General features: G+C 38.1%; 1 protein-coding gene across 3 annotated transcripts; it reads left to right on the top strand.

Moving 5' to 3' along the window:
• Positions 1-1,754: 1,754 nt before the first annotated feature.
• On the top strand, positions 1,755-11,447 carry tap1 (transporter 1, ATP-binding cassette, sub-family B (MDR/TAP)). Of its 3 annotated transcripts, none has more exons than XM_005472846.4 (13): positions 1,755-1,893; positions 2,719-3,051; positions 3,921-4,149; positions 4,905-5,019; positions 5,373-5,503; positions 5,686-5,891; positions 6,026-6,223; positions 6,964-7,092; positions 7,167-7,349; positions 7,425-7,598; positions 9,256-9,415; positions 9,554-9,690; positions 9,774-11,447. In XM_005472846.4, the coding sequence occupies exons 2-13, from the start codon at positions 2,731-2,733 to the stop codon at positions 9,993-9,995; spliced, it is 2,205 nt and encodes a 734-aa protein (XP_005472903.1). In that variant the 5' UTR covers positions 1,755-1,893; positions 2,719-2,730; the 3' UTR covers positions 9,996-11,447. The 3 variants fall into 3 exon arrangements, with proteins under 3 accessions (XP_005472903.1, XP_003443100.1, XP_005472904.1); XM_003443052.5 differs by lacking the exon at positions 1,755-1,893 and adding an exon at positions 1,980-2,139; XM_005472847.4 differs by lacking the exon at positions 1,755-1,893 and adding an exon at positions 1,980-2,147.
• Positions 11,448-14,527: the final 3,080 nt, after the last annotated feature.

Genomic DNA, 14,527 nt, shown 5'->3' with positions numbered 1-14,527 from the left:
ATGCGCATCCAGGCTTTCCAGGGTACATACAAGTGACTTTATGGTGTGACAGTTTATAACAGAGATGCGAGCTCAGTTTCACAAATGTATGAATCACATATGTGTAAAGTTACGCCTTAATTTCATCCAAAGTGAAACAAAAATTAATATTATTGTTGCAAATCCCATAAGGTCTTCTGACACTATTCTAATGCAGGCCATCTATGCAAGTCTTACTGCAAGAATAATTTATATAATTCAATTCTGTGGTTACAAATAGATTCATTGCTTTAGTTTGCACTAGAAGAACAATAACAGCAATGTGCCTTACTACTTAAATGATTACTACTTTTTCATTTTTCAAATGTAGTGTCCCATACTGATTTTTAAATGAAAACTCTTTAATCAACCCACTTGCAGTTATGTATAGTGTTCCTGTTTTCAGTGCACACAATGTATTTGATTGTGCACTGAATTTAAAACGAGTGATATCTAACAACCTGTAAATATGCTTTTATATACTGAAAACTGCTATGAAAAAAGACAGTGTAAGAGCATCATTCTCCATAATAATAGGTCTAATAGGTCAACATAAGGATTCAAATTAGAAGTATTCAATGGCTGCTCTCAGCTCAATATTTTGAGTGATGGAACTAAATCTATTTACGATAGTAGCCTATTTTATTTACCATCTGTGGTTTGCACCATCGCCTCACAGCAAGAAAACCCTGGGTTCAAATCCATCACAAGGCTGGAGCTTTCCTGCATGGAGTTTGCATGTTCAAAACCCTGAATTGGATAAGCATAAGAAAATGAATGGATGGACTTGATTTTTTTCATTTAGTAAAGCGTGCTACTTTTGAACAGATTACTGTCGATTTAATTAACAGTTATGATTACTAGGTACTAGAAACTCTTCATTCCGTCCAAAATTAACCGCAGTGAACTACAGTATAAACATGCTGCATAAATTTTAAAGAAATAATTATCCCAAAAGTATGTTATATACTGCTGCAGTTGAAATTTCGAAAATAGTTTCCATTTCCCAACATAGAAACTAGAATACAGTAAAAACACAAAAAGGGATATTGTATTGACTGAATCCAGATTAAATTGGTTTAGAATTCTAAATTTTAACCTCAGGTTTTTTATGCAATAAAGGATAAATCTGTTGTTTTTTAAGTGCTGAAGTGTAAGAAGTTGGCTAAAGATGTATTTCATTGCTTTTCAAAATAAACAGCAAAGCAAACACATGCTTTGTGATTTACAGGGGTTTACAAAGAGGGTTCCTAAAATAGTAGGAACACTTTTAGCTTTGCTTTTTCCAGCCATCAAACCGGAAAGAAGGGAAAGGAAGGAAGCTGTCAGGGAGTTCAAAGTTTCTGTTGGGGGTTTCAGTGTCCAAGACCAGGCAAGAGACAACATGTGACTGTCAGCCAGGCAAATCAGGCAACTGCTTCTGTGAGATGAAAAGAGGAAGATCTCAGAGGAGGTTCATGTGGCTATTATTGTCTGAGTTTACACTCAGTCTAAACCAATAAAGATAATTAAACAATATGTATCAAAACTACATCACAAAAAAATATACATAGCTATTTAGTCTACTGTTGTTTCTGGGACCAGAATGCATGAATGAATGAATGAATATATGAAAGTACAAAAATATATATCCAAGCGATTTATGTAATTACTGTGATTCTAGCTGTTGTTCATTGGAGACGCTAGAGTCAAAAGCTCATGCAATTGTACCTCCTCGCCACATGGGGTCGCTGTTGGACTGGTTTTCATATCAGGCACATCCTATCAACTTTGCAGTGTTGGTGGCAGCAGGCACTCCACACACTGAAGTTATTCTTCAAAAACAAGTTTTCTGAGGAATAATGTTGAAATAAAAACGTCACGGTTTAAGTAAAGGTAAGTTTTGTTTGTCGTTGGTCTTCGGTAGGAGGACGTATGTGGGACTTTCCATTACCAAGGCTCTATAAATAGTTAGTTTCGGTTTCAGTTTTGCCAGTCACTGGTCGTCGGTTCGTGACTGAACAGGCTGCCGGTTTGTAGATATTAAATTAACGTTTTGAACTTGGTCTGAGGTTATATTCGACTTTTTCAAAGGTTTGCGACGTTCGTCGAAGCAAATTTGTCGTGTCGCAAAGAAACTGAGTAAGTAGGTAGGTTGGATTTAAGGGTAATTTTAACAGTTGCTATCCCCTGTAAATTCATGTAGTGTACGCTATCAATGCTGTTTATGATAATAGGTGTGAACATTTGCCATAATTGTTTGTATATGTGTGTGATGTTTGGTTTATTCACGGAGCCATTTCAAAGAAATCATCAGGGCAGCAGAAAATGAAAGTAAATGCGATCGGCAGCAAAGTGAAAGTAAATAGGGACCATTGTCTTTGAAAGGCATTCAAAATGTAGGCCTGGTGTGGAGGTAGAAGTGACCAGGTGTCCATTTTTATGTGCATCATGTTTGATCCGTCAGTCCCATCTACCCAACACATATAGACGTAATGTCCCTCTTCCAGGCGAAAAAGGAAATACTCTGGTGTACAAAGACTAGTGCATGGTGCGTTAAAACGTTAATAAATGAGTATAAGTTGAAAAAGTAAAAATACAATAGATTCTGTCAAAGATTGCCCACTGGTGACACATAGATCATCCGTATTTTATGTTTTTGCATGTTTGCATATTGTGCTGATATTAATACTCAGCTGTCTCTGTCATTTGTTTTTGCAGAGTGTGTGCGTAATGCAGAAGATGAGCTACTTTTTCCCGGTGCTTTGCGTGTGCCTGGATGTGTGTGTGGTGCACACCATCCGCCTGTCCCAACTCTCGCCTCTCCTGCTCTCCCATCCGTTCATCATCCTATGGGGAGGAGCCCTGACCAGAGCCTCCGTCCTTGCCTTCCTGGCCTTCACCTATCCTGGAAGCCTACCATGGACTAAAAGCTTCGAGGGGCTCCAGAGCTTAGGGGTCCTTTGCTTCCACTTCCCAGTGTACGCTACTCTTCTCTGGGTGCTTGGGCAGTCCACCATGGAGGAACTGTGGGGGTGGCACTCCTGGGAGAGGGTGAGTGTATGTGTTTTGTTGCCTGCCATGCTACAATATGTGCAACCTTGGTGAGCTGCAAGAAGGAAAATATGAAATCATTACCTAATGCACTTTGAGGGGACATATCTCAATAAGAAATTTGCTTTTTTACGTGCAAAAAGCTGTCTGTGAACTGCAGGATTCTTACTAGCTACTTTGAAGTTTAAAATGCGTTACACAAATCTTATGATAAGAGTTGCAGTTTATTGTTCTATATCAGTAACTTCTCCAGCAGCAGAAAGTTGTAAAAGTGCCAGTTAAAACTGCAGTATCAGTAACAACAATCAAATATATTAGATAATGAAAATATCAGGAGCATTTGGCTGAAATAAGAAGCATGAACACAAGTTAATGTATCTATAATCTATATTTTTTTATGCTATTTTTACTTGGAATGTTTTTACATTGTGTTACTGCTATTTGTGGCCACCTCCTTTACCACTGTTACTGGCCACCCTGCAGTTCTTCAGTTCTTCTTCTTTTGTTTCATGACAGAAAACCACTTAACAACTTTGTGACTACTGCCAGCATGGCTGGGATACACATAAATTGTTGCTTTCACATGTCTTAAGTCTGATCAGCAGACAAAACTCACATTTACAGATTAATATAATGAAAAAGTGAATCTAGTTTTGCTCTATATGTGTTTATTAGATTTCTAGTAGTAGATATCTCAGATAATTGAACAGCTTCCAGTGTAATTTAACTGTTTTTGAGCAGAAAAATAAAAATAATGTATAAAAGATACTCAGCCTGGAACAAGATCTGAAACCAAAACCAATTTATTTCATCTAAGCTAAATAAACAAATATATAATGGTTATATTAAACCTGTCCTTTGTCCTGCAGGTGTTACAGGGTTATATTGTGACAGTGGTGGCCTGGCTCTACTGGAGTCGGTATGTGTCATCTCTTTTGATCTCCTGGGGCCAGTACATTTCATCTTTTATTAAGAGGACACCATCTCAGAAGCCAAAAGAGGAGACTGGGGCCTCTCTGAAGAGACTGATGGGATACATGCAGCCCTTTTTCTGGCGCTTTGTTGCTGTGCTGATACTTGTCTTTCTCTCGTCTTATGGTATGTGAAATAACACCTTTGAAGTGGGGTCTGTTGTGCTTTTTCTTTATTTCCATCATATTTATAGTATTACAATGGTGTATATTCATATTAAACATCACCAGAGTGACAAATAATGAGGTTAGCATACGTGAAAGTAACGTCATGCTTCAGACTCTGTTTCAGATAGTTTTTTCTACTACTGACTCTGTATAATGTCATTGGGAGCTGATTTCCCCAACTTGGTCATCTGTGAAGAGAGAAGCTTCAGCCACCTGCTGTTCAAACATTCTGTTTAAAGAGAGGGGGAAGGGTGATAAATGTGCCCGTTCCAGACAGTGAATAACCTAGAGGGTTGTATTAAGGCCCAGTATAAGATAAATAAGGATTATTTTGAACTTTGAATCATGTGTGGAGCTCCTTTAGTAGAGTCCAAGAATATCAATCTGGAGCCTAAATTGTAATATGCCTCTTTTCGTTTAAATTAAAGCGTGTATGTCCTTCTTGCCACTACAGTGTTTTGAAATTATATCCAGTAGTTATCATTGTGTTCGTGTCAGTGTCCTCATGCTGTTAATTTAAGTATAGGAAAAAAGGTCTTGTTTTCTGCAGCACTAGCTGCATATCTGTAATAATGCCAGCAACATGAAACCGTAATTGTAGGCAAATAAAGAAATGTAATCACAGTCCACTGACGCTGCTGAGTGTAAAAGTTAACCTGGCAGTTGGGCTTTGCCAAAGATCAGTATGGTGATAATGTTAACACCTGCTTTCAGGTGAGATGGCTATTCCTCAGTACACTGGACGCATGGCTGACTGGATCATGAATGAAGAAGCACCTGACGCCTTCACAGAGGCCATTACAATCATGACACTAATGACCATTGCCAGGTAATATAACCTTTGTCTTCTTTGGTTATTAAAGTTGGTTTTTAAAGGTTCTCTCTGTTTACTAATGCAGAACGATTTAATTAGAATAAATAAAAAACATGTAATCTGTTTGCTAAAAATTTCCGGGAGTTTTTATTTTTTAATACTCGGAAATGAACTGAAAGAGTGTTGTGAGGATGGTCAACGTTAACCTAGGATGCTTTTTACACCCGAGCTCCTCCTCCAACCCATGTAGTGTAGTTTCAGTCAATTCTGATATGTGTACAACAGAAGCTTAACAAAAGCTTAAGGATATGGCTGTAATAATATTTTATGTACTTTTAGTGTAACTCTTTCTCTGCTTTATGTCTCAGTGCTGTGCTCGAGTTTATATGTGACCTCACGTACAATATCACCATGAGCCGCATACATACCTCGGTGCAGGGAGTCGTCTTCCAGGCCGTGCTGAAACAGGAGATTGCTTTCTTTGATGCCACTTCAACAGGTAAATTATGTACAAACTGTATACAAGATTAATGTTTCATTAATTAATAACTAAAACCCTAAAGGCCAATCTCAGTTTCCTCTTAAAAAGTTTTGTGAACTTGTTACAAATAATCCAGAAAAAAGAAGTATATATACACTTAAAATGTGATCCCTTTAAGAAGACTCATGCTGTACTGTTAGGTGAACTGGTGTCACGGATTACCACTGATACCAACAGCGTGAGTGAAGCTCTGAGCGAGGAGCTGAGTCTTCTGATGTGGTACACGGCACGTTTCGGCTTCCTCTTGTTCTACATGGTGAGCCAGTCATGGAAAATGACGCTGCTCACATGCATGGGGCTGCCCATCATCTGGGTCATACCCAAGCTCACCGGACGCTTCCACCAGGTGATGTGAAAAATTTAGCTTTAATTACTTGTTCATCAGCTCTCCTCTGATCAGTTACATTAGTGACGAATCAATAAGGTGTGTCTTGATTTACTGACTCAAACTCCATAGTTTAATTTTTCATTATATTTCAGACTATTGCTGTGCAAGTTCAAGAGTCACTGGCAAAGGCTAACCAAGTGGCCACAGAGACCTTCTCAAACATGAAGACAGTGAGGAGTTTTGCCAATGAGGACGGTGAGACAGAGAAGTACAGACTGCGCCTGGAGGACACTTACGCCCTTAATAAAAAGGAGGCAGCTGCCTATGCGGCTTCTACCTGGGCTAACAGTGTGAGTTGAACACTGATCCATGTTACAGAGTATTTGCAGTTTTTGTTTAGCTTGACTTGTGTGAATATGTGACAGTGGGAGAGTCTAAAGGCGGCTAACAAGACATTTAAACACCTTTTATTTGTTGTTTTTATAGCTAGAAATTGTAACTGAGATAAATACACAAGGGGAAATATGATCATAAATTTCAAAGAGGATCTATTGTGCTTTTCGGTGCATACGAAAACATAAATGCAATCAGATCTGACCTTTAACCTGCCTACTCCTGCTCCTGCTGTTGTGCTGTATGTTCAGACATGCATAGCTAATTCCTCTGGTGGTGTCTGGAATGAGAAAACAGCCTACATCACTATTGGTACAAGTCTTTGTTGACAGAGGATGTTTATCACTTAAGCAGTGCATTTCTCACACCTATGAATATATATAGGCCTTGTTATTAAGAGGCCAAACCCATCATTATATCACACAATAAGCAGGTAAGGAGTGTAGCAGATACCAAACATTTGTCCAGCTGCAGTCTTCGGTGCTTATTATATTCTCTCGTTTCAAAGTGAAGTGCATAAAGGGATCCTTTTAACTTTAAATCACACAAAGCAATTTTCAATAAATCTAAAAGAGGGTACACCAAGGTGGTACACTGTAAATGTAGACTTCAGCATCATGGTCAATTACTCATTAATACTTAATGTCACTCATTTTACAGTTGATCACTCTGTAAGCTATGGTTCTTGTTTCTCCAGATGACTACCCTAGCTTTGAAGGTATGCATTCTGTACTACGGGGGCACGCTTGTGACCAGGGGGGCCGTCAGCAGTGGAGATCTCGTGTCGTTCGTCCTTTACGAGCTGCAGTTTGCCTCTGCTGTTGAGGTGAGCCGTCGGCCAAGAAGAAGCATAAATGGATGCACATTTTTTCCTCTTATTCATGGCTACTTCTCTTTCAGGCTGTCATGCGATATTACCCACAAGTGAAGAAAGCAATTGGAGCCTCGGAGAAGATCTTTGAATATTTGGATAGAAAACCTCAAGTACCCCCAGATGGCACTTTGGCCCCTGAAAATCTTCAGGGACACATTCAATTCAAAAACGTTACATTTTCATATAATAAAGAAAATCTTGTCCTTAAGGTATGTACTAATTTGTCCTGTGCATGTATTATACTCCAAGTTAAAGCATTCCTTAAAATATACCTCTTTCACCAGAATATATCTCTGGAGGTAAAGCCAGGCCAAATCACTGCCCTCGTGGGGCTTAATAGATCAGGGAAGTCCACCTGCGTGAAGCTGCTGGAGAGGTTTTACCAGCCTATAGAAGGGGAGATCCTGCTGGATGGCAAACCGCTGAATAGCTACAAAGACCAGTACCTACATGACAAGGTTTGTGAATATCAGATATTTGATCCCATTTGTGTTTGTATTTATAATCTTTATGCTTAACGGTGCCATGAGAAACACTGAACGCAAACATTTCTTTGGTTTGTTTACAAGAAAATTCCAGAGTGCACCTTTAAAGCTGCATTAAGTGGGGTTTTTTGGCCACTGGGGGAAAAACAGCTTATAAAGCTAAATTATAAGCTGTTAAGCTGTTGCTCTAAAATTATTAAGTGTGATGCAAGTTCTGTATGCAGTATTTACAGAAGAAGATTTAATGCCTAAACATTTCTTCTTTAAAATGATGAAAGGTCAATAACATCATATTTTAGCTTTAAAAGACCTGATCACTGTGGAAAAGCAACAGTAAACACTTTTAGCCTGTTGGGATCCACTGAGGATAGTTTTCAGGGCCATATTTTTCTATATATTATTATTTTTTTATGTTTTTTACTAGAATCTAATTTTACTATACCTTTTGTAGAAGAAATAAATGCAGAGGTATTATTGTTTTGCATTTTCTAACTAGTATTTATCTTCATGTTATTTTTTCAATTTAGTTTAGTCTCATTTAGAGCCGGATTTACTAATACATTGTGCCAGTTGGTGTAAAATTAAGTACTGCTGGTATTTACAAAGCGATTGCGAGTAAGAGGTAAGAACTCAGAGAGTTTTGTGACTGTTCTGTATGTCTTTCTGGGAGTCCCCTTCTGAAGGTGCAAAACATAGGGAGGAGAAAATTGTAATTAAGCATGTAAATTGATCTCTTATTTTTTGCGCTTGATATTTAAATGAACTGACTGCATCCAAATTTAGAAAACAACGCAACTTTTGTACATCGCTTAGAAAAAGTAACTACACCTATGAATACTGTTTTACTATTTGGGGACTGTGTTCACACGCCATTTTGCCCAGTTTAGTAAATCTGAGTGGATTTCTGTTTATTTTTTATTTTTTAATATACATATAATTACAATTAAAATTGACCAGTTTCATTGCTAGGTTTTTGTTATTTTGAAAGTAACTGACTCGCAGTCACAGGGATACCAAACGTCCCAGTAACTATATGCATCAAACCCTCATCAGACTCACTGTTAGGGCAAGTTTGACCAAAGGCTAAAACGAAATACATTTCTTGTATATTTTCCTTTTTTTTTCAAGTGTCTAATATTATTTCAGTTCTTTCCTTTTTTTCAAAAGTGTATTTTTTATTTTATTTCAGCTAAATATTTTCTACACCTAGTTTTAGTTGAGTTTTAGCTAACTGTGCTGGGAACAAAGACATAATCAACATCAACCTCTGTGGCTATTCACACCTAACGGTTGATCAAGTCCGCATGCCACAAACTTAACTGCTAAACTAAAGTTAAAGATAATAAATACATCCTGTGAATTCTGCATAAAATGGAAATGGAATGAAATTAGCCCCTGAGCTGTAGCTAATAATGACAGGGAAGCATTTTCACAGTTTACTAAACGTTTTTCCTCCAAATTCCTGTTTAAATTCACTCCTTTGTCATGTGTCTTATCTTGTTAGAAGGATACTTATTTGTGCTTTTTCTTAGCTTTATTTTGCAGCTGTTTTCTTTGAAAGCCCTGCTTAGAGTCTGCTGTGAGTATTACACAGTCACTAATATCCTGTCTTCATTCTGTTTGCTCATAGATTGCTGTGGTGAGCCAGGAATGTGTGCTGTTTGCTCGCTCTGTTCGAGAGAACATCAAATATGGCTACGAGCATGTCTCTGATGAGGACATGTATAGGGCTGCAAATCTGGCCAGCGCCCACAAATTCATCATGGAACTGCCGAATAAATATGACACAGGTTCGACCCAGAATCTCAGCGTTTAACAGGGATATACAGAGTCTTATACTTTAAACAAACCAACAGTACCACAACGTTTCATATTTTCTAAGGCTTTACATAAGCAAAATTTTGTTGGTACGTCCTTCTGTTTCATAGATGCCGGGGAGAAGGGTGGCCAGGTGTCTGGAGGCCAAAAGCAACGTATTGCCATCGCTCGAGCTTTAATCAGACGTCCTAAAGTCCTGATTCTGGACAATGCCACGAGTGATTTGGACACAGAGAACGAATATCAAGTAGGAAATTCTTCATCTTTAGGGATTTTGCATATTTCTTAAAGCCGTTTTTCCTTTGAAACTATAATGATTTTGCTCTACAGGTCCACCAGGCTTTAATGGATCAAGCAAAAGACTGCTCCGTGCTGTTGATATCCAACAAGATGAGTGTTGTGGAGAAGGCCAGTCACATAATTGTCATCGATAGAGGGATGGTGAAGGAGGAGGGCAACCACGAGGAGCTGATGAATAACAAAGGCCTTTATGCTAGCCTGGTGGAAAAGCAAAATAAGAGCTGTTTCCGAAATGAGGAAGAATCGAATTGAGATGCAGTGAGAAGTGTGAGCAGCACTCCAGGAACAGATTTGCTGGTTTTAAGACTTAGATCTGATTTATGCTTCAGCGGGAAATCTACACCTTAACCCTCGATGTAACGGCAAACCCCTCCAAACCCTGCGACTTAACCCGACATGCACCTCCAGTGAAACATAACTACACATTGGGTGGATGCAACCCAATGTTACTGTGATTGACTTGTTTACCACCATCGATTCCTCCTGTTTATTTTGTGTGCTAGTTTTTTCGAGCAGTTTTTAAAGTTACGAGTGAAAGAATAACAGTGATCACTTCAGTATAAGGAATAATAATCATAGCATCAATGTAAGAATTCATAAATGTCAGCCAACTCTAGCAAACAGAGTGCTGAAACTGTCAGAATGGACATGAGGGAAAGAGTACAAAGAAGTGAAAAACTAGAAGGACAAATATGTTTGCCTGCGGAAAAAACTGACCACTACAAATAGCAGCGCCCCAGAAGAGAAAAAAGTCCCCAAATTACATTTTTTTTCTATCAGCTGGCACCACATATGAAACGTCAGGACTTGACCACACAGTAATTAACACATAATGCACCAGCAAAGGCATAAAAGATGGCAACTTGCGCAGGTTACGTGTGGGCTCTGCAAAGATTCCCCGCAGAAGTCTAAACCAGGCCTAAAAGAGGCAAAACTCAGGCTACATTTATATTGTAAAGATTGATTTTACTGTGAGACCACCCCTTGTATTACAAAGGTTTGCTGGAGTTTACCCAGTAAGACTGTTGCACCTTAAAGTCCTTGAAGCTGTCATCTACCTACTGATGCAACCAGCAGACCGGTCCAGATAAAAATCCTCCGTCATAATAAAATAATGCATTTTCAATCAAGAAATCTAAATGAGTAAAGCAACTATAAACAATAATCTCTAGTTTTGGTTCAAAAAAAGCATCAATTATAACCATATTATAACCTTTCAAGCCATGATTGATTTGCAGCTTTCCCTACAATGCTGTGATACATCCAGACATACAGTTTTAAAAGAAAAGGCACAGTACCATAAGCAGTTTAACAAAATCAGTGGTAGTGGGTAGATTAATGCTTCTTTATTATTGTCACATCACCCAAACCCACATCCCTCTGGTGAGCTTTCATATGCCTGTGGGTGTGATTGAGAGAGCTCATGATCACCCACTCTTTTGCTTCATACACTGTAGTTGTAGAGATCAAGCAGCTAGATTCACTTTATTTTATATTGCACTATTTAAAACTGTGTTTCTAAATGTTCTGGATGGGTTTTTATGTGTGTTTGTTTTATTTTTCTGTACTTTTCCCTTTGTGGATGATTCTTTACGACTCAATGTTTAAACTTGTTTGCTTCCACAGAAAAATATTTACACAAATCATGCCTTGCTCCATTTTTTTTAATATTCAACTTTTCATTAGTAAATCTTCTAAACAGAGCTGTTCTGTGGTGTGTGTGATTCATTGATGATTCGTTGGTGTAAAAAGCCGTTTTCTCATGAAGGTGTTTTCTTTGTAATAGCATTAAGTTGTTACGGATGGTTCTGAGTGCTTATGCTTTCCCCTTTAGTCGTATAGTAATACATCACAATAGATTATTACTGTTAAGTAACATGTGGATTCAGTAGCAAGTGTAAATAAAGCAAAAGTGGGTTTTGCATTTTAAATTCTTTAAAGTCGCCACCTCTTGCTTTGTTAACAGCTTTACATACTCTTCCTGTATACAGCACTCTTAACACTCTTGTAGAAGTTCCCTCATAAGCCGAGCACAACTTGTTGGCTGCTTTTCAACTATTCCTAAATTAACTCAACTGGATTTAAGTCGTGACTGTGGACTTAAGGTCCTCTGTGCCTCACAGTGAGGGCCACACATGGAAAGCCAATCTCTTTTCCTTTCCTTTATTTTACAAAGATAATGTGTCTGGTACCAAAAATAGCACAGTTAAACTCATGAGGCTGAAGTCTGGATTAACATTGGTCGGTTTTCGAGTCATGTTTTTTCAGGCTAAAGCAGTTCTCTTCTTCATACTGGTCTCCTTCAGTACTGGCTCCACCTTCAAGGCCTGATTCACTCAGTCTCCCTCCAACAGCTGATGAAATGTGTCTGCTATTTGAACTTTTGGAGGCTTTGATGTGGGCTCTAATCTGAGGCGCTGTTAATGGACGAGGATGGTAAATCAAACAGAACTTCTCTGAAACGGGGAATTTCTAGTTTTTCTTTTTTTGGTTTGACCTACATGAGAGCCAATTTCATCAAGTGGAATAGACTTGGGGATGATTTAACACTTTTTGCACTTTTTTACTTACTTGGAGACCAGCCAAACTTTTATCTATTCAGCTTACATCTGTCTGCTGATCAGCCATGCCACATTAAGATGAATACTTATGGTGTGACATTCACAGTCTTTATTTGAATTTAAGAAGTCAGATCCTTGGCTTCCATAGGACGACAGGTGGGGTACATGCTGGACAGGTTGCCAGCCTGTTGCACAGCGAAAATAAGTTGTTTGTTATGTGTAGCTAAAACACTGGCTCATGCTTTAGGTACATTTTTTTTTCTGCGGGGAATCTTTGTCAGTACTAAGTGGCTTTGCAAAGAAACAAGAAAATATTCCTCTGAAAATGATCAGGTACTAGGTCTGGACTGAAAAAGCAGCCAGTGTCCAAAGAAAACTTTGAAACTCCACCAGAAAGCTTGAAGAACTATTGCTTAAGGCCACTTTAGAAAAATTTAAAGAATGTCTGACTCCTTGGAAGCAAGGAAGGAATAAGTTGTGACCTGAGACTTTTGCACAGTACTGTAGTTATTGTTTTGTTTTGTTTTTTTCAGATCTCACTGTGGTAAACCTGAACACCAACTTGTGTTTTGATCAGTAGGACTGTCTTTGTTTTTAATAGGAAAATAGATGAGGGTGGTCTTCTTCTATAAGGCAACAGGGGTAAAAATCAATTGGCCGTTTTAAGATGAAAACTTCAAATCCAACAACAGATCTGGTTAATTTGATACTTTTGTTTATCACCATCCTCCTATGAACAGTTTATTATGAAAAAATACAATAAATCCAGGGGTATACAGCCTGTGTGTGTGACTGTGAATGAATGCATTATCTTATGTTTCACTTCAACAGTGCAAAATGAGTCCAAATTAAAATTTCTATCAAATATCTACCCTTGTTTCCTGTTTTAGCCATCACATCATACTACACTGTGTAACATTAGCAAATACAGGATCTATAATACCCCTGCAATAAAGTGTAGGTTTCCACCATATCATTCAACAGAACAGAACTTCAAGCAATAGCTAGACACAGTAAGGCTGTAGGTAAATTTGGACTGATTAAAAGGCTGCGATTGTATGACAAAATGCAGCTGATGAAAAAATGCTATTTTCAGGTTATTTCAATAACTGATCGGTGATTCAGAGCTGAACTCAGCATCCCTGTGTACAGGACAGTTACAGCGGATTGCTGGTTTGTTTTGCACCCTTTGCATAACGACGTTTACTGTCTTTCTGTTGGATGGAGGTTTCTGGCCTTAGAGTGCAGATCAATAAGGTTTAAAAACAGCTTCACCAACTATTAGTCAGATGAACAAATCATAGCTTTGTAATGATGCTATGCGGATTTTAATGGTTGACTTCCTACTGCAGACCAAGTCTACCCAGTTACAAATAACATAAACCGCGCCCGCATATGTTAAAACTCTTCAGGTTAGAGAAAGGTAAACAGTCTGTCCTTTTTACTCCAAAAGTTTTGAAAATTTAGCTAAAGACAACAAAAATGGCAAAATAGCTTAAAAATTATAGAACATAAATGCCATTATTTTGGCTTATAGGGCAATATAACGGCATGCAACATGGCAAAACAAATATGAACCCAAATAAGTAAGTAATATTACGTAATAATAACAATATGTTAAAGAAAAATATCTCCATTTAAAATATATATTTAAATATCTTTTTAACACAGCAAAAATAAAACTTAATTAAAAATGCTTACTAATGCATACTTTTACGTTTACGTAAAAACTTTACAGTCAGTGTATAGTGTAATGAAAGTCGTGTAAACTGTTGAAGCACAGATGATTCATCGCCATACAGATGTGTTGCATTGTGGAGATACTGCACGAGGCATAAAAGATTTATTGTATCCGTCCTTGTGGTAGCGGAATTTAATCAGTCTGTTGGAGAATGTGCTCTATGGTGCAGCAGTGACGAATGAAACCTGTTGCCACTGCTTGTCAACAATCTCAGCCTCCTCTTATTTTTTTCATTTTATTTTATTTTTGAAAACTGCACATGTATCTATCTCTATCTATCTAGACTGCAGGATACTGTTAAACATAGCTTCCTTAATAGCGGTTAGTTTATTTGAGGGCATCAATCACAAAGCAGCTGAGGGGGGGTTATTTCCTGAATGTGCCGCTTTAAATGGAAACATCTCACACACACAAAAAAATTACAGTTGCTACCCAGGTATTCCGCAGTGGGTTTAATAAAACGGAGATCACCTGCATGACAA

This window comes from Oreochromis niloticus, linkage group LG11 (genome assembly GCF_001858045.2).
Source record: "Oreochromis niloticus isolate F11D_XX linkage group LG11, O_niloticus_UMD_NMBU, whole genome shotgun sequence".
NCBI classification, from domain to species: Eukaryota; Metazoa; Chordata; class Actinopteri; order Cichliformes; family Cichlidae; genus Oreochromis; species Oreochromis niloticus.
The sequence above is the reverse complement of the archived record's forward strand: the minus strand, read 5'-3'. Positions and strand labels throughout refer to the sequence as shown.